The sequence below is a fragment of the Dromiciops gliroides genome, chromosome 4, assembly GCF_019393635.1.
Source record: "Dromiciops gliroides isolate mDroGli1 chromosome 4, mDroGli1.pri, whole genome shotgun sequence".
Lineage (NCBI taxonomy): Eukaryota > Metazoa > Chordata > Mammalia > Microbiotheria > Microbiotheriidae > Dromiciops > Dromiciops gliroides.
In genome coordinates this window covers 276,552,449-276,576,995 of record NC_057864.1, presented here as the reverse complement: position 1 = coordinate 276,576,995, position 24,547 = coordinate 276,552,449, and the positions used below count along the sequence as shown (strand labels likewise).

The following is a 24,547-nucleotide window of genomic DNA, read 5'->3' as shown; positions in this document are numbered from 1 at the left end:
CTGCATTATGCCTGGCACATAGTATGTACTTAAATACTTCATTCATTGATAGTATCACCATGAACCACACGAGAATAGGTTAAGGTAGATAGCCGCTTATAGTCTTTTCTTCCCTTAAAAGCTTCATTCTTTAATATCCATCCATAATAATAGTATATTTTGTATCAGTGAAGTTATTTTCTTCTTTGTAAAACACTAAACTTTCAGGAACTGTGGTCAGGTTCACTGGATTGTTAAGAAAATATAGTAGTTTTTCCCACTTAAATTTATCAATAATAGGTAGTATAGGCTCTGTATTGAATTATGCCAAGATATTAAGATGGTCTACGAAATGAGAGAGGTCCACTAATTGACACAATCCTTGCTTCCATTTGTGATGACAAGGTGAAAGTCTAGAGGAAAGGAAGAAACTCCCTCCCTAAATGTTTTGAGTGCATTTTTTTTGTTACAACCCTTAAAAAATGTCAAGGCCTGAAACTTTTAATGTTTTTGGTATCTGGTATTTCTTATCTCCCTAAGCATTTTATTCTACTTCTAAAAGGACTATCCATTGACCAGACTTGTTTAACCTTCATTTTAGGGTTGTCATTCCCTGACTGGGAGTTACATGAAACATAATTTGTAAAATGCCTTGTGATGGGAGGGTATTTGTTTAGAATGATTTTGCCAGTTGGATGTGTTGGGAGTGCAGACAGCTGTATTGTGGAGGTGTAAGCCTAAATACTGATAAGTTCTTTGGTTTTGTTATAGCAACTGCGAGAGTTGATTGCTGAACACAAGCCTCATATAGATAAGATGAACAAAACTGGGCCCCAGTTACTGGATTGAGCCAGGAGAAGGCTTTTTTAATCCAAGAGAAATACATAGCAGCTGACACCTTTACAGTCAAATTAAGGAAGATGTCAAAAAGAGAGCTGTGGCCCTGGATGAAGCCATTTCTCAATCTACCCAGGTAACCATTTACATTAGAAATGATATTGAATTCCTACAAACAGCAGAGAATAGAAGACCACCTTTCTGTGTATATTGATTAAGTATACATTTAAATTTATTCTACTGTATCATCTCTGAATGCTGGTGTCTTTGTAATACAATTTCGTTTTTATTAAAACCTTCAAAAAATTTTGCCTACTTTCATCATTAAGAATTATTTTAAGCCACTGATTTTAGTAGCATGTCATAATCATCATCAAAATGTTCTTCAAAATGTATCACTTGTATGGCACTATATTGACTATTGGGAGAGTTTAAATAACATGTAACTTTTTAAGAAAAAAACTCATTTTAATAAAAATAATAAAAAGAAGGGTTTCACTTATCTGTGAGAAAAGTGGGTGGAAAAAGTAAAATAGGAAATGCCTATTTCAAGCTGCCATATTTGAAAGCACCTACACATTTTAATATTCTATTTTTAATTTTCTCTGTAATTAGGGCATAGTGAAAATATTTTTCTTCAGTCATTTATGAGGTTTTTTCAACCTTGAAGGAAATCTCAACTGATGAATGATGAAATTTATAACTTTGTTGAACTAAATGTATGGGATCAAAACTGATACAAAATATTCTAAACATTTAATGTTTCAAAAATAATTTAATTTAATGTTTCAAAAATAGATTATGAAAAGATCCTATCCTATACACATATTTTTCCAGGTTAGGAAATGCAGAATTGCAGGCATTTCCAGCATCTTTAAAAAAGATTAAAACTGGACATAAGTAAATAATCATATCTAATGAAAGTCTTTTCCAGGTTAGGAAATGCAGAATTGCAGGCATTTCCAGCATCTTTAAAAAAGATTAAAACTGGACATAAGTAAATAATCATATCTAATGAAAGTTTTATTTATATAATACCAAAATAACCTATGAGTAGAATAATACAGGCAAACAATTTTTAAATATAGTCTACACAATTAGATATTGAATTTACTTTCTTCCAAATTTTATTTTGCCAATACAGCAAACAGGTAAATGAATGACCTTCTAGGAAACATCATTTGTGTATCTTGTCAATTTCCTTAGCTTATTGTGGTAGAGCTTATGATAATAGAGTAGAGGTAATTGAACTTACTCTACCTTGAACCAGATTAAGATGTAACTGGGAAATGTTTAACAAAATAAATGAAATACAACGCAACATAAATGATGTTAATTTGTGGTTTTCTAAGTTGATATTTGGTCCATAGGGATCTTTTCTCTTTGAGTTTGATACCACTGCCCTACGGTATGCATCCCGTTCTCAGATGGGACAGAAGCAGTGCAAAGCAGAGTGCCACACAATTATCTGGTGATTTAATACTTCTCAAGAACCTAAACTGAGCAAAGGAAAACATATACACCTGATTACTCATTGTGGCATAGACTTGACCCTGGGATTTTTGAAGGCCATTCATAAGCTCTGACAAGTTTTTAGCATGCTGGAACTGAGCCTACTATTAAAAGACTAATTTAACAAAGTATGGAGAGGCTTTTTCCAGTAGGTTGGCCCACTAGATGATTAATTAGTTGGCCCTGGAAACACAGACACACAGACACACAGACACAGACACACACACACACACACACACACACACACACACACACACACACACACACACACTTTTACTTGAATTCTGTAGGGTTATTCTTAGAATATGTTAAATGACAACCGTAGGGATTCAACTTGAGTTCTATTATCCTATGAAATAAGGAGGGTTTGCTTTTTTAAAAGATGTTTTTGACTTATCTATTCTTATTGTTTATGTGAGCTAAAAGAAGTAAGAAATAAAATTATTTCATATTTGATATTTTCCTGTTCATTTTCCCTCTATCCAATTTCATTGTTTCATGTGCTTTCTTTCAAAAGTTCCATGACAAAATAGATCAGACCCTTGAGAGCCTCAAGCGCATCGTTGACCGTTTGAGACAACCACCTTCAATCTCAGCTGAGGTTGAGAAGATTAAAGAACAAATCAGTGAAAATAAGAATGTGTCAGTAGATATGGAGAAACTACAGCCAGTATATGAAACACTCAAACAGCGTGGAGAGGACATGATTGCTCGTTCTGAGGGGACTGACAAAGATATATCTGCCAAAGGTACTACTTTGTAAAACTTGTTATATAGTAAACCTCATTTGACAAATAATTTTCTCTTTGGCCACTCAATATGTTAACAGTCTTGTTTCATGATGAATCCTAGTATTAAAATGTTACTCTTTCTAAAAAGAGGTTTTGGTGAACATAGGGTGTCTGAACACACAGTTCCTTGTGTTAAATTCTGTTGTCACAAAGTCAGTTTAATAAATCCCAAGATTTCTCTGTACAAAGACAGTGTCTGGATCATATAACTCATTTGCTTAAACATGGTGCTTAAGAAGGCCAAGTTTAAAAAATATATTTCCTTGATAGACCATATAGCATTTACAAAAAAACTCAAATTCCATGGCCAATAGCCTTCACATAAAACTAATTAGCTATCTTGCAAGTATTTGCTTTTGGTCAAAAGAAAGAGAATGTTATCTAGATGACCTGAATTTCAGAACTACCTGCCATCTTTACCTTTTAGGGAATAAATAGTATCAGCACATTTACATAAATAAGATGGTAAAGATTAGGATATACTAATCAGACTCTCTGACTTACTATATGGCTAAATCTGGTATAGTTTCAAGTAAATGTAGTGACTTCATCCTGAATTGATATAGCCTTGGCTGTCTATTTCCCCTATAGCCTGGGTCCAGTCTGCCTTTTTATCCTGATGGTACCTTATTCCTCTCACTGGTATTTCAGCCAAACTAGTCTTCTTACTGTCCTTTATGTAAAATATCCCATTATTCCTCTGTTTTTGCATATGTTGTCTTCCATGCCTGGAGTGCAGGAGTTTCTCAAGCCTGCCTCTTAGAATAGCTAGTTTTCTTCAAAGCCTACTTCAAGTAGCACCTCCTACATGAAGCGGTTTCTAATCTGCCTCATCTACTAACACCTTTCCCCTAAAATACTTTTATTATCTATATTATAAATTGTATTTATTTTGTAGATACCTGCATGTTCGTGTTGACTATTCCAATAGAATCTAAATTTCCAAAGGCTAGTACTGTTTGCTATTGTTTTTGTTTTTCCAATACTTAGTTCAGTTCCTGGCAAGTGATTGTTAGGCACTTAATAAATGCTTCCTGATTCAGCAAGAAAAGCCTGGATCTGGACAAGCAACAGTAATCTTATGGAGACAATATTAGGGCTGCACTATTCTTGGTTCATTGGATCATTATAAAATGAATTCTGTGACCCAGGAGCTCTACTGGATCAATTAAGATTCAAATCCCTGTGGTTTTCCTGATTCTGGATAAGATTTAGATAGATACAGAGAGTTCAGTAACTGCTTAATTTGCTTATTTTCTCTTTCACTGTGAGTTTAAATTAAGTAATATTACAATGGAGTTATCAATGGATTTCTAGCTTATATCTTCAACCAAATATTTTCTTCTATAGCTGTTCAGGATAAACTTGATCAAATGATCCTCATATGGGAGGAAATACACACTTTGGCAGAGGAACGGGAAGCTAAACTGTGTGGATGTGATGGAACTGGCTGAAAATTCTGGTGTGATCACATGTCACTAGTAGTTACAACTAAAGATACGCAAGATTTCATCCGGGAACTGGAAGGACCTGGCATTGATCCCTGCAGTGGTGAAACAACAGCAAGAGGCTGCAGAGGTAAGACATTCATGTGTGAAGTAGTAAGAATTTGGGGGACTGGATTTAAATACATTTGAGGAAAAAATTACAGGAGAATGACTTAATCTGGTTAATATTTGCAACTGTAATGGTAGGTTGAGCTATGATATTGATCTTACAGTGATATCAATAATTTCAAATTCAGGAAATGGGATCATATAAATAATATATGAAAATGATAATACAACAAACATATCGAAGGTATTGGCTTCTTGTTCTTTCTGTCATTGCTTCTCATGTATCTGTTAATTTTCTGCACTTTATAAATGATAGGATTGTGAACTTTACAAGGAACAACACTTAACTGTGTAATCCAAGAATTTCTATGTGTTATATTATTTTTTGAATGTTGTGCCATGAATTCACACATGTGTGAAACTCATACCTCCTCAAAAACCAATTACCTGTTGGTCCTTCTCTCCCTCTGATTAGAGAGGATGGAGGATGGATAACAGAGTGCTCTTCCCAGATCCTCTAAGGAGTAAGCTCAAGACAGACACAACATAATTATCCCACCTCAATTTTTCAGCTCTCTTTTATGTGTTATATTGTGAGCTCTTAAAAGTACAGGGATTTTCTTTTGCCTTTTTTTTTTTGGTATTATTTAGCACTTCGTTGGAACATAGTAAGCACTTACAAGATGTTTGTTGCCAGACTGAAAATTATCTAAAGCTATCCATTTCTATTTTTCCACATGCCCCCATATTATCTCTGAATTTTGACTATAGTCCATATACATCCACATAGTAATGCAAGACATTTCCTTAAATAGAGTGAAAGGCAAATTACAAAGAATTAAAATCATGCAACAAATACTCTTACTATATCTTCTCCAGACTACTTCTCTGTTGTTACTCAGCAGGAGCTGTGTAAAATTCATTCACAGCAGGAAGTGAAAAATCACATTGGACAGTATTTCTGCCTGCCTTATTATCTGTTGGAGTGTCAACTAAAGAGCTTGAGGAGAAGCCATGGGCTATTGGAATAGCAGCAGCATAGGCATCCAGGCTTTCCGTGCTCATGTAATTGAACAATCATGGGCAGGTTTCGAGAATGGGCAGTTTTTTTCCCTAATCATCATCTGTTAAGTCCAGATGGGATACCAAGAGCTCAAGTCACAACTGCCATGTACTTCTACTGTCTCCCATTCTTCTGATTCAAATCTTCCCAAGTTCCCTCTATTTCAAGATGACATCCAACTTCCTAACAAGCACGTGTTGCTAATGCCTCTCAGCTAGGCCAAGGTCTATGTTTAGTGTTGCCATCTGTTTCTTTTTGTACATGCTTGTGAGGGTTCAAGGCTCTCTTGTACATTTTAAAATATTTCTATCAACCAGATTCCACTTTGGGGTGCATGGCTTTTGTGCGATGAGTTTCCCTCATAAAGAGTCAATTCGTGTTAATATCATCTTATGTATTTTAATAAAAGTCCTTAATTAGTCATCTACACCGAAAAAATGTTTATTTTTTTAGCACTATTCAACACCTTGACTGAAAATTCACAGTTTTAAATTTCTTTTTCTAGGTGATAAGAGAAGAAATCGATGGATTACAAGAAGAGCTTGATATGGTTGTGAACCTTGGTTCTGAGCTGATAGCTGCCTGTGGGGAACCCGATAAGCCTATTGTCAACAAGAGTATAGATGAGGTCAGCATGTTGGCATGTTTTCTATCTTACATTGGATTATTTTAGAATGTATGTTAAAAATACCTGTGGATGAAATAATTGATAGCTGGAGGTAGAAAAATTATGACTAAAATAATTTTAACCTTTATATTATAGTTGAATTCAGCCTGGGATTCTCTAAACAAAGCATGGAAGGACAGGGTAGACAGACTGGATGAATGCAATGCAGACCTGCGTGCAGTACCAAGATGGACTTCAGGTAAATTTATTGAAGCACATCTGCTAACCTCAGCTGTGGAGAATCCTATTTGTTATTTACAGCATCATCGTGCTGGAAACAGCCCACAGATGTGTGTGTGTGTGTGGTGTGTAAAAAAGATGTTACTGTGCTTGTCTCTGTTTATTCCATCAACTTTCTGCCTTTGAGCAGCTACTTTTGACAATTCGGATACCAAATTCAGTTTGTGTTATGACAACACACCTGTACATACATAATTTCTTTATTTTGAAAGTTTTCCATGTAATTTCTAACAGCTCTCTTTAGGCCTACACCCACACTTTCCCACCCTCACTTCATATGATTTCCTGACAGTTTGTCAGTAATCCAGTTCCCCATCCTTCTTTTTTTTTCTTTTTTTTTAGTGAGGCAATTGGGTTAAGTGACTTGCACCAGGTCACACAACCTAGTAAGTGTTTTAAGTGTCTGAGGCCGATTTGAACTCAGGTACTCCCGACTCTAGGGCCGGTGCTCTATCCACTGCACCACCTAGCTGCCCCCATCCTTCTTGCCATATAGAAAATCCTTTTTTAGATGTGTTGATGTCATCAAGTAGCAATTATTTTTAAGGCACAGATGAGAACAATCACTTCTCTGTCTGACTTGCACTTTTTAAGCTTGTTTTTTCAATAATTACTTTGAAATAAAGCAATTGTAGGAAAGAAAATTTATGAGAATAAAATTCCATGAATTCCTTGAGTAGTTAACTTCGTGGGCTCAGTGCTAGTGAAGCTAGTGCAGAGGGTTTCATCATCTTAATTCAATTGTATGAGACTATATAGTTCTCTCTTCTATGTAACTGGATACAAAGGGAGAACTGGGAGAAGAGTGCATTCAGTTACACAGTTCAATAAAATAACAATGTAATAAAAAAAATCCTTAAATGACTTCTTTGTGTATAGCATTGTTCTAGGCCATGGAGGAGATATCAGGCCTTACTGATCCAAAGGATAATTATTTGACAGTAAAGTTTGTCATTAGAGGACAGTTTGACTGAAGCTATAAAGTGAATAGAGTATTACGAGGTACGGAGGTTTCTAGGCTGTTAAAAAGGCCTAGAATAGGGGGGCAGCTAGGTGGCGCAGTAGATAAAACCCTGGCCTGGATTCAGGAGGATTTGAATTCAAATCTGGACTCAGACACTTGATACTTACTAGCTGGTGTGACCCTGGGCAAGTCATTTAATCCTCGTTGCCCCACCAAAAAAAAATCCTCAAAAACCAAAAACAAAACAAACAAAAAGGCCGAGAATGCCAAGCTAGGGCCAGTGAAGATTTTGAACTTAGAAGTGAAACAACCAAATCTATGTATGAGAAAAGTTTTTACCATCAGCATTTAGAAAGAGTGATTGGAGGTCAAAGAGTTGAAAGACAAAAAAAAGTTAGGAAGGTATGACCATAATTCCTATAAGGTATGAGAATGGTAGGCAGCTAGATGGTATAGTGAATAGAGCTTTGGGATTAGAATCAAGAAGACTCATCTTCATGAGTTCAAAATCTGCCTTAGACACTAGCTGGTGTGACCCCGGGCAAGTCACTTAAACCTATTTATTTCAGTTTCCTCATCTGTAAAATGAGATGGAAAAGGAAATGTCAAACCACTCCAATATCTTTGCCAACAAAATAAAATTGAAATATTTGAGGCACTAATGTCAAGGAATTGGGAAGAAATTGAAGAGGCAGAAAAGGAGCAGTCTGAGAGGTAGAAAGAAAACCAAAAGATTGTGGTGTAGGGTCAGCAATGTAACAAAAAAACAAACTACAGAAATGTCAAGAAGGATGGCAACTAAAAAAACATTATTGGATTTGCTATTTAAGGAATCATCAGTGATCTTTCAGAAAGCAATTTCAGTAGTGTGGCAAGGTCATAAATCAGATTGCAAAGGGTTGAGATAGTCAAGAAGAAGAGACATTGAATGTTGACAACTACCCCCCCTCCACGAAATTTAGGAATAAAAGAAAGGAGAAAGATGGTATCATAGCTGGATAGCTTAGAGGGACCAAGAAAAGGTGTTCTTGGACATCTGGGTGACCTTATCATCTTTTTTAGGCATATGGGAAGGAGCCAATAAATAATAACAGTGGCTAACATAGTCGCCAACTTTGTTAAAAGTGCAGAGTTTCCCGATTCTTAATTCACCACTCATAATAGCACAGTTCATCCTTTTATTTAGTGTTTGTATGAGTGGGAAAGAAAAAGAAAAAAACCAAAAGATTTTGAATGCTATTCGTTGTAATTCAAATGTTTTAATGCTGATTGTTCTTATGTGCTAGATTTTGACATTTTCCCAGATAACAAATGTGAGCTGTAACTATGACAGAGCATGTTTTTTTCTCAGTGTTTGAACTCAACAGTAAAGCTCTTGCCCATGACTGATTCATTTGAAAAATACCTTATTCAGCTATCTGTTGACTTTAAAAATTAGACTTTAAACATATTTCAACAGGCTGCTCTTGAAACAGACAAGGGTCCTGGCATCTTTCTTCTTTGTTCTTGTTGGACTTGTAAAAACTTCTTTTATTAAAAAAATTTGAATTTCAAAAGAAGTTTTTTCATCAGATTCTGGGGACCTGTTTAGTAACAAGCTTCCCATTAAAATGATATGTGATATGGATGCAGAATTGCTGATTTTGTCCATTTCATAGTTTATAGTCATAGTCACTTAAATATTATTAGTATTCTTAATTTAATGATTGTTGATTAAAACACCTTAAATAAAACATATTTTAAAGCTTTGTAGTTTATAAAGAACTTTATATGGTAGTGGTCTTGGTAGAACTATGATAAAACTTCTTTATAATTAATGGCAGTGCCCAATGTTGTAGCATTTTCAAATGCACCCTAATAATGTATGTGCAATGTATTTTTCAGGCAATATTTGACTGGGTAGATATTGCTGGTGGTAAATTGGCTTCAATGTCACCAATCGGAACTGATCTGGAAACTGTGAAGCAACAAATTGATGAACTCAAGGTATGACTTAGATCTACATAGTTTAGCAAAGGATGCTTTGTAGTTTAAAACTATATGTACCAGGGATATGCTGAAGCAAATTCAAAATGTCTAATGAGAGCAATTAATAAAATTTCAATGTGAGCATTTCTATTTCAGAAATGAATAAATGCTACAAATCAGGATTTGATTTATTGTTTCTTGAGTGTCTATAGACTTATGAAGGTAATGGAGACAATGTTAATAATTGAGATTAAGTTTAAAATTGTATCGTGCAGATGTGTGGGTGTTTTCCCTCAAAGAAATGGTTTAAAACATTTATTAGCATTCCCCTGCTTTGACCCTAGATTTCTGTAAAATGAATTCTTTTAGTCTTATCTATTAGTAGTTTGATTTTGGGGAGGCAGGATTCCAAAATCACCCTCCTGTTGTAATAGTATTGCCACCCTTCCCCATCCCCCAGCCCTTATGATCATTCTTTCTAACCCGCTGCCTCAGTGACTCTAGATGTCCAACTGAACAGGTGATTGGGCAGTTTCAATCACTCTTTTCACAACTCAGTTCCAAAAGGAGGACAACTCTTTCTTAATCTTTGGTCCTTACATATATGCAACATACAATTTTCACTGAAATACAAGGATTTCAGTAATGATAATCTCTAAAGCATGCATATTTGATCATGGAAATATGCAACATTTGGATTTCTGGTTCGATTTAAGTGAAATTTTCAAAAAAAACAATCAGACATTATTAATGCTTTATGTAGTGATATGCCAAATGCATGATTTAACTTTTCAGGAACAATTAAATGAATATGAGGAAATTACTCTTGGTGATGATTTTAAGTTTATAATCTGGCTCCTGCTAAAACAAGGAAGATCATATAGGATGATCATCCATTAATTATTGCAGTTGCTTTTTTGTCCCCTAAAATTTTCTTTTTTTTCCCCTGAACTTTTCAAACTACAGACAGAGAATAATTATTGAGGAATTATTTCCTTTTCCACTCCAAAATTTTGTTAGACTGTGGCTGCAAAAACTTAAAATTAGAATGTCACTACCAAGAGCACTTTGATGTTTCCTGAACAGAGAGCTCAGTAACATAAAATTATAAATTACCATTCCTGAAGGAGATGATCAGAAAAGTATGTGAATAAATTTAATTGAGGCTTGACCACTATCTCCAAAAGGCACATAAAATATCAATAAGAAAACCAGTTTTCATTTCTATATGGTAGAAGTTAATATGAGTAAAATTCTACTTTCCCTGAGGAAATCTATTATTTACACATGCCAGGATAGTTCAGTTTCTTGTCTGCAACATCCCTAATGTCACACCATAGTCTTCAAAGGTCTCTTTATGTGTGTAATTGCATGTGTATGTGTAATATGTGTAATTGGACGTAGTAGAAAATATAGAGTCTAGAAACTATATTCACTCAGTAAGAATAACATTGAAATGTTGAAGTAGGAAATAAAAACCGCATTCTGGCCATTATTTTTTTAAAACAATGATAGGAATGAAGAAGAAAAAGTGGAAAGATCCTTCTAACCTGTAAATTTTTTTCATGGGTCGTAGGATGTTTCTCCTCCCCACATCTTACAAAAAAGATTAAAAAGAGCATGTATTCACCATGAATATCTGGCCTATAGAGCAGTTCATTTTATTATTCTTTGCTTTCTAAACTTAACTGTCATACAGGGTACAATAAAGTTGCGATCTTTTTAATCTTCATTTTTATATTTTTTATAATAGCAATTTAAATCAGAGGCCTATCAGCGCAAAATAGAAATGGAAAAACTAAACCATCAAGCAGACCGTCTTATTGAAGAACGTTACAGAAGAGAGTGATAAACACACTGTCCCAAGATCCCCTTGATGGAACTCAAATTGATTTGGGACAGCTTAGATGAGCGCATTATCAATAGACAGGTAAATAAAAAGGCATTTTGCGTGTGTATGTATGTGTCTCCCAACCTGGGAATGTTTAATAGTATTTTCTCTGGTTATAACAGGTTTTATTATGTTCAGACCAAGGGACATAGGACAGGTTTTATCTAGAGGGATCCTTCCTCTCCTATACTTCCATCCCTGCCCCCAGCATATTAGATCAATTTTACTTTGGCTTATTTAAGGAGAATCTGGATGACAGTTAATTGGGATGGATTGTTATCTACTTCACTGGTGGGAATATATACATTGATGACATCACACATTGAAGTATAGAAGCATACTAGGTTTTAATTATCTGGCTCCCTAGATTTTTTTTAAGGCGCTACATATTAAAATTAATGCTTGATGTTGACATGATTATGCCTCTCTACAACTTTTGTTTCATTTAAACTCTAAGTTCCTAAGTAATAACTATTTTCAGCTAAGAGGAATGATATTCAGAAATTTAAATTTAGTATATGAGATTTATTTATGTTCAAGCTATCTCCATAGATTTACCCATGGTTAGTTGTACATTGACTTTTATTATAGAAACAAGTATCAGAGGTAACTAGGTGGTGAAGTTTCTAGGGTGCCGGGCCTGGAGTCAAGAGGACCTGAGTTCAAATCCAGTCTCAGATACCTTGTAGCTGTTAGACCTTGGCCAAGCCCCTTGATCTCTGTTTGCCTTAATTTCTTCAACTATAAAATGAGCATAATACTAGCTCTTACCTTCCACGTTGTTAGGAGGATTAAGTGGGCTAATATTTGCTAAGTGGTTAGCACAGTGCCCGACATATAATAGGTACTAGTTAGGTATTATTTCTTAAGTTGAAAATAATTGTTATATGATGTAAATCAATCATAAATATATCATCATTGCATTTTTCCTTTTTTTTCTAAAGCATAAACTTGAGGGTGCTCTTTTAGCTCTGGGACAGTTCCAACATGCTCTGGATGAGTTAATGACATGGTTGACACATACTGAGGATTTGCTAAATGAACAGAAACCAGTTGGTGGAGATCCCAAAGCCATTGAAATTGAACTTGCCAAGCATCATGTAAGTAAATGCTTTCACTGATTTGGTGCGTTTTTACTAATGATTATTTAGAAGGATCATATATTTATGCTGGTTTCAACACAAATTTATGTTAAAGAAAACTGCCATATAAAATACATGTGAATATTTATGATATTTATATGAATTTTCTATTAATTTTTCTTTAAATAGGATGAGTGAAAGGTTTTATATTCATGTCAAATAAATCAGGAAAATTAAGTTCTTCATGTAGCTAGCTCATCATTGATTTTTCCTCCCTGTGGATTAGTGTTAGTTAATAGAAAAAAGGTTCCTTAACCTTAGGTAGATGACTCCTGATAGCCACCAATCTTAGATTTTCAAACTGGGATGAAGTGCTGAATCCTCAGTAAGTGCTTTGAATTCTGTCCTTTGGGAAAATGAACTTGGCTATTCAATAGAACAAATTTTTCTCTCCATTGATTAGGGTTATGAATGTTTATTTAGCTTCTAGAACTTTTAGAATGACCTAAGAAGGCTGCTAGTTTTCACTTAAAACTTTCCTCTATTCTTCCTCCAGATATGTATTGTCTGACATAAGATAGAGAAGGCTCTTTTTATTAGTCATTACCAGCTCTTGATTGGGTGAATGTAGGGTACTATTATGATGATCTCTTAGGAAAGGAGAGGAAAGTTTCATATTTTGGCTTTTGCCAAAAAGCCACAGTAGCCTTTCCCAGCCCACAAACATTACTATCTTTGTGTTTACTTCTTGAAACCTTCTTAGTATTAGAAATAGCTTTCTCATCTAATTGGTATTAAGTTTGCCACTTGTTTCTTGATAAATATACCATTTGTCCTATGAGGGAATAATAACCATTCCTTAGGTTTTTACTGTTTTAAATGGAGAAAGGACATGAGCATTTGCAGCAAGTGGGTTTTTATATGAATGTCATTTAGTACAGGAAATATACTAAGTTTGCAAATGCCCAGCTTATTATGCTTCTTAGAAAAATATGGAAGGACAACTAGGTGGCACATTGGAAATAGTGCCAGTCCTAGAGTAAAGAAGATTTATCTTCCTAAATTCAAATCTGGCCTAAGACATTTACTAGCTGGGTGACCCTGGGCAAGTCACTTAATCCTGTTTGCCTCAGTTTCCTCACTTGTAAAATGAGCTGAAAAAGGAAATAGCCAACCATTCTAGTATCCTTGCCAAGAAAAACCCAAATGGGGTCACAAGGAGTCAGACAGGATTGAAAAGGCTGAACAACATCAACAACAAAAGTGGCTGCCCCACTTAAAGCACTAACCTTTTTGTTCCAAACAGTAGACCTTTTATTTCCTCCCTATCATTTAAAGAGATATCCAGGAATACAATATTAAGGTGATGATTTATCAGTTTTTAGAAAGGAAGACAGTGATCACTAAAAGTTAGCATAGTCTAATCATGAGCCATTCCAATTGCATTTGTTTATTTGCTTTTTGTTTGTTTGTTTTTATAAAATAACCACATAGGGGCATACTAGAGATATGACTTAATGAGATTCCAGGGAACTTTATTCATGACAAAATCATTGATGCTTTTTAACCAGATGGAAAAGTGTTTTCTAAATAATACAGTTAGGTGGATTAAGGACTGCTTGAATGATCAGACACCAAAAAAGTCATAAAAGGGTTATTAACTTGGAGGGTGTTCTGTAGGGAGGTACTCCAGAGAGCTCTTCTTAGCTCTTTACCATTCAGTATTTTATTAGTGACTTCGATGACTTGGTTGAAACAATATGTGGTAGATTTATAGATTATATGAAGCTGGGAGTGATTGTTAATGCTCTTTCCTCCCACCTCTGATGAGATTGTAGCCCTTCTTGCAGAGAACTCCTCTATATGAACCTTTGATCCCATCCACTCCCATTTTCCTCAGTAGATTCACCTTCACTGGCATATTCTTATTCTTTCTTTCTCTCTGTCTCTGTCTCTGTCTCTCTGTCTCTCTCCCCTCCTCCCTCCCTCTTTTTCTTATGTCTCTATTTCCCTATCTACTTACTCCCTGCTGCGTACAATTACAAATGTATCCCATGTACTCCCATCTTTCATATTAGATTGCCTTCACTGACATTCTTTCTCTTTCTACTCTCCCCTTTTACTTCCTTCCCCTTCTTCCTCTCCTCCCCTTCTTCTTCTACTCTCTTCTCCCTCTACCCCTTTTCCTCTTATATCTCTATTTCCCTATCTAATTACTCTCTCCCTGCTACCTACAAATACATGTCTCCCCTCACTTGGTTTGACCATCTCTGCTGTTGTCTGTCCCTTTCCCTTCCTTGCTAAATTTCTTGAGAAAACCATCTATATTATGTGCCTCATTTCCTCTTTGTGTCTTACTCTTTTTTGGACCTTCTAATTTCTGGCTTTTGTATAATTCAACTAAAATTTCCCTCTCCAAACCTAGGAGGGATCTCTAAATTTCCAACTGTAATGGCCTTTTCCTCAATGCTTCCCCACCCCAACACCCTCTTGATTGCTCCATAATATTCTTCAGTGTTGATTGCTTCTTCCTGGATATTCTTTTCTTCTCCAGGTTTTTGTGACTTTTCTCTTGGTTCTCCTGTCTGACCACTTACCAGTCCTCTTTGTTGGTGCATTATCCAAAGTTACTCCCACTCCCACGTGGGGGCTCTCTAAGGCTTTGTTTTGGCCCCTCTTCTCTTCTCTGTGTCATCTTGCTTCATGAGCTCATCAGCTTCCATGCACACAAACTATCATCTCTACAGATGATTCCCAGATGTACATGTGCAGTCTTGTGCTCTTGTCCTGCCTTTTTGACATCTCAGAATAGATGTTACACAGTCATCTCCCACTTAGCATGTCCAAAACAAAATGAATTATTTTAACACAAAATCCTCTACTTTTACCAAATTGACTATCATTATTGAGAGCACTACCATCTTCTCAGTCACCCAGGCTCTCTCCAGAAAGCCAGTTTGTTGTCAGTTTTGTCATTTCTTGTATGTGTTACCTTCTTTCCTTTCATATGGCTACCACTGTAGTACAGGCCTGTCATCACATCTTACCTGGACTATCACAATAACCTTCAAATTGGTTTCCCCACTTCAAGTATCTCTCTACTGTAGTCCATCCTCCACTTAACTGCAAAAGTGATTTTCCTAGAGTGAAGGTCAGAATGTGTCACCCTCCTATTTGATAAACCCCAGTGTCTCCCTGTTAACCTCCAGGATCAAACATAAAGCCCTCTGTTTGCCTTTTAAGGCCCATCACAAACTGATCCCTTTCTACCTTTTCAGTCTTTCTACACTTGAGTCTCCTTTCCACACACACTATATTCCAGCTACCCTGATCTACATGCTGTTCCTTGAATGCAGCACTCCCATGTTCCACTTATATACCTTTGTACTGGTTGTCTCCTATACATGAAACATTCTTTGTGCTTACTGTTTCTCTCTTAGCGTCCTTGGCATACTTCAAGATTCAGCCGAAGTCAGGGGCAGCTAGGTGGTGTAGTGGATAAAGCACTGGCCCTGGATTCAGGAGAACCTGAGTTCAAATCCGGCCTCAGACACTTGACACTTACTAGCTGTATGACCCTGGGCAAGTCACTTAACCCTCATTGCCCCTCAAAAACAAACAAACAAAAACAAAATGAAATGAAACAAAATTAAAAAAAAATAATAAAAAGATTCAGCTGAAGTCCTCTACAGCTAGTACTTTTCCCTCTAGATTACTCTCCTTCCACTCTGTATCTTCTTTGTCTCCCCTATTAGAATGTGAGCTCTTTGAGAAAAAGAATATTGTTTTTTGCTTTCTCTGTGACCTCAGTGTAAAGCACAATGCTTCACACAAAAGAAGTGCTTAATTCATGTTTGTTGATTGACTTATGACAGAACTTTAAAAGGTTGGAATGATGGGCTTAACCTAATAAGATAAATTTAGTAGAGATAAAATTAAAGTTCTGCATGGATTTTAAAAAATCACCTTCAAAAGTACAGAATGGTGGAGGTGTGGCTAGAAAGTTTCCATGGAATAAGATCTGAGGCTTTTAATACAAACTTAATATGTGGTAGCAGTGTGGGTCGATATCGTAAACAAGTTATGGTATCCAGAAAAAGGGAAAATCATGGTTATTCTGAACTCTGGCCTGGGAGGGGGCATATTTTAGAAGGGATAGGGCAGCTAGTGGATAGAGCACCAGCCCTGGAGTCAGGAGGAACTGAATTCAAATACAGTCACAGACACTTACTAGCTATGTGACCCTGGAAGAGTCACATAAATCCAGTTGCCTCCAAAAGAAAAAAAATAAATAAGAACGAATATAGAAAACTCAGAGAGTCTCCGAAGAAGGATGAATAGGATGGTGAGCTACCCTGTCAAATAAATATTACTTTAGGGAACCAGAGATATTTCATTTGGAGGATAGAAGACTTCTGGGGTTCAGCGAGGTGTCAGGATGGAGTTACCTCTTTATAACGGTGTGAAGAACTTTGATATGGAAGAAAAGTCAGGTTTCTTCTTGGCCTCAGTAAACAGAACCAGAAACAATGGTTGGAGGGTAGCAGAGGCAGGTTCAGGCTAGATGTAAGGAAAAAAATTCCTGACTGACATCCTACATTTGAATGGTTTCTCTCAAGAGGCAAAGGGATCAGGTAACCCTTGTCACCATTGTTATTCGAGTGCTGACTGGCCCCCGAAATTCTATTTAACTCTGAGATTCAGGATCCCTCCCCTCACTGCTATCTTCCATGCTGTACTGAGAGGAAAGATCATATCAGTCCCACTGATGGAGTAGGAGAATGTGAAGATGTATCCTCACTCTTATTTTAGGGTAACATTGAAAGATAAGACCTTTTCTGGTGTACCAAATGTAACTTGGAATAAGTTTTTTCGTAACAGGAAAACATGCATATCTATTGTGGTTAAAGTCTATTGCCTTGTTTTTTGAGGCAGTGTAGAAGGTTATGGCACTCTTTGGTAAATCAGGAAATTCTCCCCCAAATTTTGCCACTGATTACCTGTGGGACTTTGGGCAAGTGTCCCTCAACTTTGTTTCTCATCTGTAAAAAAAAAGGGGGGGGTTGGGCTAGATCATTTCTGAGTTCTTTTTTCAGCTGGAAGTTATTTTTTATCCTAATACTCTAGCTCAGTTCCGGGGCCTGTCTTACAAACATTTGATTTATGGGCAGCTAGGTGGCACAGTGAATAGAGCACTAGCCCTGGAGTCAGGAGGACCTGAGTTCAAATCCGGCCTCAGATACTTGACACTTACTAGCTGTGTGACCCCGGGCAAGTCACTTAACCCCAATTGCCTCACCAAAAAAAAAAGAAAAAGAAGAAAACAAACATTTGATTTACAATATTGATACTGCTGGAATACTGGAATATATGAACTTAGTCGACAAATCACGTATTAGCAAACCTTTGCAACATAGCATGTTTCTCCCACCCCAACCCCAGAGGCTGCTCTGTAGATACTGTAGAAGCTATTCTTCAGGCTGTAGTAGCCAAAATTCAACTTTCTTTTCCTAGAAGGATACTTCCTATTTATTTGCTGTTCATTGCATACATTGCTAAAGTCCTTCCCAGTTTACATGCAGCTTAGATTTCATCCTTTCTTGCATTGCAGTATTTTCTGCTTGGGTTTCTAGGGATAGCAGAGCTCAACTAATAGGACCTTATCAGGAGAGGATAAGACCACATTCTCTGGTCAGTCTCTTTTCACTTTCAAGCTACCTCAGTACTTCAAAAGAACAGGAATTTATCAATGCAGTTACTTTCTTCACCAATAGAAATTGCAAGCCCTCCATGCCTTAGGGTAGACAGTCTTCATGGATCAACATGGCCGGCATACTTCATCACCTAGTTGGGCCTCCACATGCTTAGCCAAGTCAGTTCTCAAAAAATAAACACAGTCTGTTACTGGGCTTTCCAGAGACGTGTTTGATAATAACTGCCAGAGTTTTCATCTCATTGGCAGGTTTGGAAGAAATTAGGATTACCTGCACACTACAAGGCACTGGAGAAGGAATTTAATGGTAGCTTTGAAAGGATGCTAATTCAAAATGATAGAAACTATTGAGGAGTATCCTGGAACTATAGTCATTGTATGATCATATAGAAATATATGACAGTAAAAACAAAATATTTTAGATTCTTGAGCTACTGCATTAAGACTTGAGTGTCAACATGGGTCCAATTAATAGCACCTACTTCATAGTGTTGTTGTAAGGATCAAGTGATATAGTAATTGTAAAGCACTTAGCATGGTGTCTGGCACATAGCAAGAACTATATGAATGTTATTATTATTATTATAATTTTTAGTAAATAAATTGGTGAATCTAATATAGAAGAAATAATTTTCAGCCCTGTTGTGCATACTTTCACTAGGCGTGTGTGATACTTATTAAGTTGGAAAATTTTTTCAGATAACCATTTTTGTGGGTGATATATTTATCAAATATGTATGTGTTGGGGGCAGCTAGGTGGTGCAGTGGATAAAGCACTGGCCCTGGATTCAAATTCAGGTTATGGACAGTTATTTGATATGTATGTTATAAATATATACATATATACACACGCATATATATCTATATCTATGTATGTGTATATATATATATATATACATACACACACACACACACACATATATATGACAAAACTGACAACAGATTGGCTTTCTGGAGAGAGCCTGGGTGACTGAGAGGATGGTAGTGCCCTCATAATTCTAAATTCTAAAATATGCCCCTTCCCAGATTTGAACCTGGAGTTCAAATCTGGCCTCAGACACTTGACTCTTACTAGCTGTGTGACCCTGGGCAAGTCACTTAACCCTCATTGCCCCGCCACCCAAAATATATGTATGTGTTTATACACACACATATAGATATAGATATAGGTACACATACATACAGGGAAACTCATTGTAACCTTAAAAACAAACTCAACCTAGTCATGTTTTTAATGTTATTAACTACCTGAACTTTGGTGTTATATATGTTACTTTTAGAAGGAAATTAAAAGTAATGATAAGGATTGTATCTGACAGACATGTTGGTATCCTTTTTATATTTGAAGGTGCTCCAAAATGATGTGTTAGCTCATCAGTCTACAGTGGAAGCTGTTAAGAAAGCAGGAAATGACCTAATTGAATCAAATGCAGGAGAAGAAGCAAGTACTCTCCAGAGCAAACTCGAGGTTTTAAATCAACGCTGGCAGAATGTATTGGAAAAAACACAACAAAGGAAAAAACAGCTGGATAGTGCTTTGCACCAGGTGAGCGGGAAAAGAAACTCAGAAGCTTAAGCATAGGATTCAAAACCAAAAATAGCATGAGGTAGTCAAAGTTGTTTCCAGACTTCTGTTTATCAGAAGTCTCCTGCTCTGTCATACAGCATTGAGCACTGGGAACAAAGATATCCTACTTCTTATCCCAGGACTCAGTTTTGCCCTCTCCCAAATATGACTAATTAAGGAAAAATTTGTGGGGCTCTGACATTTCTAACAGCAGAGATAGGTTTAGGGGGCAAGGATTACTTAAACATTCTCTTTTATTTTCATTAGAAAAATTTCTCCTCCCAAACCCAAAGACTAAATAGTTTGTTTGAATTTAGGCACAAGGGTTCCACGGAGAAGTTGAAGATTTACATCAGTGGCTGACTGACACTGAGCGTCACTTGTTGGCATCAAAACCTGTTGGAGGATTACCAGAAACAGCCAGGGAACAGCTTAATACCCACATGGTAAGTGCATCATTTTGAAAAGCTCTATAGGGGCCGCTAGGTGGTGCAGTGGATAAAGCACTGGCCCTGGATTCAGGAGGACCTGAGTTCAAATTTGGCCTCAGGCACTTGACATTTAACTAGCTGTGTGACCTTGGGCAAGTCACTTAACCCCAATTGCCTCACCCCCTCACCCCCCCCCCCAAAAAAGCTCTGTAGTTAGCCTGGGATCTGTAGATTAACTTTTGTAAGCACTTTTAGTGATTAGAAACTGTTTACAATGCATAAGATGGGTTTATAAAATGTTAAAAACCTTATAGCAGAAAACTATTCAATTTGTGAAAATACACAATTAGCTAATTATATGCCTGAAGGGTAACACAGCTGTACTTGTCAAAGGATAGTGATTCCACATACATAAAATGAGTCCATCAATAAGTGTGACTTTTAGCAACTAGGAAATTGAGGTTTTAGATTTTAGTTCAAATTTCCCCCCATAAGGGATCAAATATTTATACAAACAATACTATCGTTGTATGACTAATACCATATTATATTACTTAGGTAAAAAAAAGTACAGAGGAATGTCCACATTTCCCTTGTGACACTTATTTCATGATACCAAATAACTGTCAAAGTTTCTTAGAAAACATGTTCTTAATTGCTTAAATGAGATAGGAAACAAATCATCCGATTTTGAATAATGGCCTCTTTGGGTTTTATCCTGAGTTAGCTTCATGTGGAATAACATCAGGAGGGACTTTTGCTTAATCATAAATACAGAGCATGGTACCTGAGTCTACCTCCTTCCACATTTCCATGTTATAAGGAAAATTACTACATGGTACTTCTGAATGGGTTGGCTTAATTGTTTGTGGTTGTTTTTGCTAAGATGTTGATTCCCAATCAATTAGAGGCGAAGCTATCTTGGACTCAGTGACATTTCCATTACACACCTTTATCAAAAGACAGTTTGATGATGTGAAGAGCATTGGATGTGGTGCCAGATGACTGGGTTGAAATCCTGACTCTGTTATTTATTACCTATAGGCAAGTCATTTAACCTTGTAGGCCTCATTTAATAACCGAGTCCCTTGCAGAACTAAACCTGTGATCCTTGGTTTGTGGTTCACAGAGATATTTTATCCTCCCTGGAGTGCCCAACTATTTATTTTATCTAATTATTTTTAAGGTTACATTGGTGGAAAATGTCTCCACATCAAGAGGCTTCCCTTGCCAGTGAAATCTCAAGTCAAGTTAAAAACAAATATACAAGCAAACAAATCTGATTGGTGAATGGCTACTTGGGCTTATTTTCCAATACCAGATAAAAACATAAATCTCACAATGGAAGTTAGGAACTTAGACCATATTATGTATTCAATTGTACTTAAGATTTTCTATTCTTAAAGACTTATAGAAAGGTACACATCTGGATATGAACTATATTCCGTGTAGAGATTATCTAATTCAAAGCTCTGGATTGATGACCCAGAGGAAAACTAGAACTCTTGAAATTACTTCTTTACAATACTATTTTTGATATCTTAATTTAGGAACTCTGTGCTGCCTTTGAAGTTAAAGAAGAAACATATAAGTGCCTCATGCAGAAGGGCCAGCAGATGCTTGCAAGATGCCCAGAGTCTGCAGATACGAATGTTGACCAAGACATAAATAACTTGAAAGAAAAATGGGAATCTATAGAAGCCAAACTCAGTGAAAGAAAAGTATGTGCATTGGTTAAAACAAAAGATAATACTTTTTAGTAGTTGTCTTTCATGGATATGGATTATTTTTTATGTAGATATATCTTAGAAGCCTGAGAGTTTTGCTTTTATATATTAGGAAAAATTAAATTTGAGTTCTAAAGGGTAAATGGAATAAAATTCTATCTCCACACATAAGAAAATAAACAGGAAAAATCGAACAATTATGTTTGCACTTATATTCATGTGTTGTCAATAGCTGTCTTCAGTTACAGAATTATGAGTCTCTTTGGTTAAATGCATAAATGGAAAAGCATTTATTAAGCACTTATGGTATATAAGCCCTGTGCTAAGTCCCACAGATACTATTAGGAAAGCTTCATATTCTAATTATTGAAGACAACACATAAATGAGAGTTTACCTGCAGAAAAATGGAAAAGATTGGTGGTCCCTCAGAATGCAATGTCTGAGTCTATAGCAAGACTCAGAGCTTGTTGGGATTCAACAACATGCTGCTCAGATACCCTGGCATTGAGTAGGTATAGCAGCAGGGGAAATGTTAATGCCTAGTGGACTAGATGTAGTAGTAGGAGGGCAGATGCTGAAAAAAAGTTATTGTAGGATTTCAACTTAGTCAGAATTGTATAGAAGTTTAAGAAAATATTGAATAGCCCTCGCAAAAGTTAAGCACAAAAATAGCAAATAAAGGGTTCTAAGTAAGAAGACATAAAGTTCATGTTAAATTATAAACACATCTTTCCCTTTTTGTTGCAGTTTGAAACTACTACAGTGAATAAGAATTGTTGATGGTGCTGTTTTACTATAAAAAAATTGTTAGAACAGTAGGATAGTAGACACAACCTGCCATTTAAGTGACCAGATGTATTGAAATTTTTATGTATTTTATACTATGTTTAGCTCTTCATGTTGACAATATGACTATAAACTTGCTATTTTTAATAGTCCAGTTGTCAAATAATAGGATATAGTATACTGAAATGCAATGGCCTAGAATAGATTCTCAAATGTTTTCTAATATTTTTACTGTGGATTTATTTCATTTAAAAAAGAGAAAATGCAAATCATTCACTAGTAAAGTAGAGAGGTAGAGGACGACTGCCAAAGAATGGACAAAGTGAAAAAAAACCCTTTCTGAAACAGCATCAAGTACTAAATCATCTTTTTTTTTTTTTTTAAATTTTTAAACAGGCTAAACTAGAGGATGCCCTTAATTTGGCCATGGAGTTCCACAATTCTCTTCAGGACTTCATCAACTGGCTTACCCAGGCTGAACAAACATTGAACCTAGCTTCTCGGCCAAGTCTGATCTTAGACACTGTCTTATTTCAAATTGATGAACACAAGGTATGCAGTGAATTAGACAGATAGGATTTTCATCTCTCCTTTTCAAGATTCTGGGAGGTTTCCTTGCCAGAAACATGTATTTTAGGTTTTAGGAACAGCTTTTGTTTCCCTTCATTAGATATTTCAGTATTTATTTCCTAAAGTGTATATTGGTAATAGTTTTTGTAATTGTATGTTATATAAACACAGAAAAACCAGTTTACATATGATGCTTTTCTCTGGAAAGGTCTTTGCCAATGAAGTAAATTCCCATCGTGATCAGATCATAGAGCTGGACAAAAATGGAACCCACCTAAAGTATTTTAGCCAAAAACAAGATGTTGTCATCATTAAAAATCTCCTGATTAGTGTACAGAGTCGATGGGAAAAAGTTGTTCAGCGATTAGTGGAAAGAGGACGATCTCTGGATGATGCACGGAAGAGAGCGAAGCAGGTAATTTAACAGCTTGTGGGAAACTGTAAATTTAGCAATGACATGCTGTGAGGGCCAAAATTTGATATACAGAGCATTATTAGGGTGACTAGCCTTAATACTGGGGTCCCGGAAATATAAGGGACTCTTTTAGGTTTAATCTCCCCCTTTGAATATTCCTTTTTATATATTCCTCCCAGGCCAATAAGAAAAGGAGCCTTTGAGCTTTAGTTCATAAAGGATCAGGTTTTATTACTTGGGAATTAATTAAACCACAGAGGTGAAACCAATTAAAGAAATAAGGAAGTAGAAATACAGATAGTCTTAACTCTAAGTTTAGCCTATGCAATCCCAGAGCATTCCCAATTAAGCTAGTTAAAAGGAATTTAGGGTTGGGGGCAGCTAGGTGGCGCAGTGGATAAAGCACTGGCCCTGAAGTCAGGAGTACCTGAGTTCAAATCCGGCCTCAGACACTTAACACTTACTAGCTGTGTGACCCTTGGCAAATCACTTAACCCCAATTGCCTCACTTAAAAAAAAAAAAAAAGGAATTTAGGATTAAACTCACCAATCCCAGTCAGTTTACAGTTGCTTGTTAGAAAAATGCAGTCGCCTGAAATGGAGCAAAATAGGTGCTTCCACCAGGTTCAAGGATGCCTCCAGAATGACCCACCAGGCCCGAAAGAGCTCGAACACTTTGAACACACCCTAACTCCTGGAAATTCCCTCCCCTCAGGTAGCGGTCCATTTTTCCTCCCCCAAAAAGGGAGGTCCTTTTCAGTAGCATACGTAATTTCAGGGTGGGCCA

The 24,547-nt window shown here is 36.3% G+C and overlaps 1 protein-coding gene across 1 annotated transcript in view; it reads left to right on the top strand.

The window, feature by feature from the left end:
• The window catches only part of LOC122755023 (dystonin-like), a 646,765-nt gene that overhangs the window by 578,559 nt on the left and 43,659 nt on the right, over positions 1-24,547 (top strand). Inside the window, 19 exon segments of the mRNA XM_044003425.1 lie at positions 751-820; positions 823-876; positions 879-952; positions 2,846-3,077; positions 4,470-4,660; positions 4,662-4,697; positions 6,244-6,366; positions 6,502-6,564; positions 6,566-6,604; positions 9,494-9,595; positions 11,331-11,393; positions 11,395-11,439; positions 11,442-11,507; positions 12,413-12,568; positions 19,612-19,809; positions 20,148-20,276; positions 21,812-21,982; positions 23,172-23,327; positions 23,554-23,760. Of these exon segments, the coding sequence (XP_043859360.1) occupies positions 751-820; positions 823-876; positions 879-952; positions 2,846-3,077; positions 4,470-4,660; positions 4,662-4,697; positions 6,244-6,366; positions 6,502-6,564; positions 6,566-6,604; positions 9,494-9,595; positions 11,331-11,393; positions 11,395-11,439; positions 11,442-11,507; positions 12,413-12,568; positions 19,612-19,809; positions 20,148-20,276; positions 21,812-21,982; positions 23,172-23,327; positions 23,554-23,760 (2,175 nt within the window).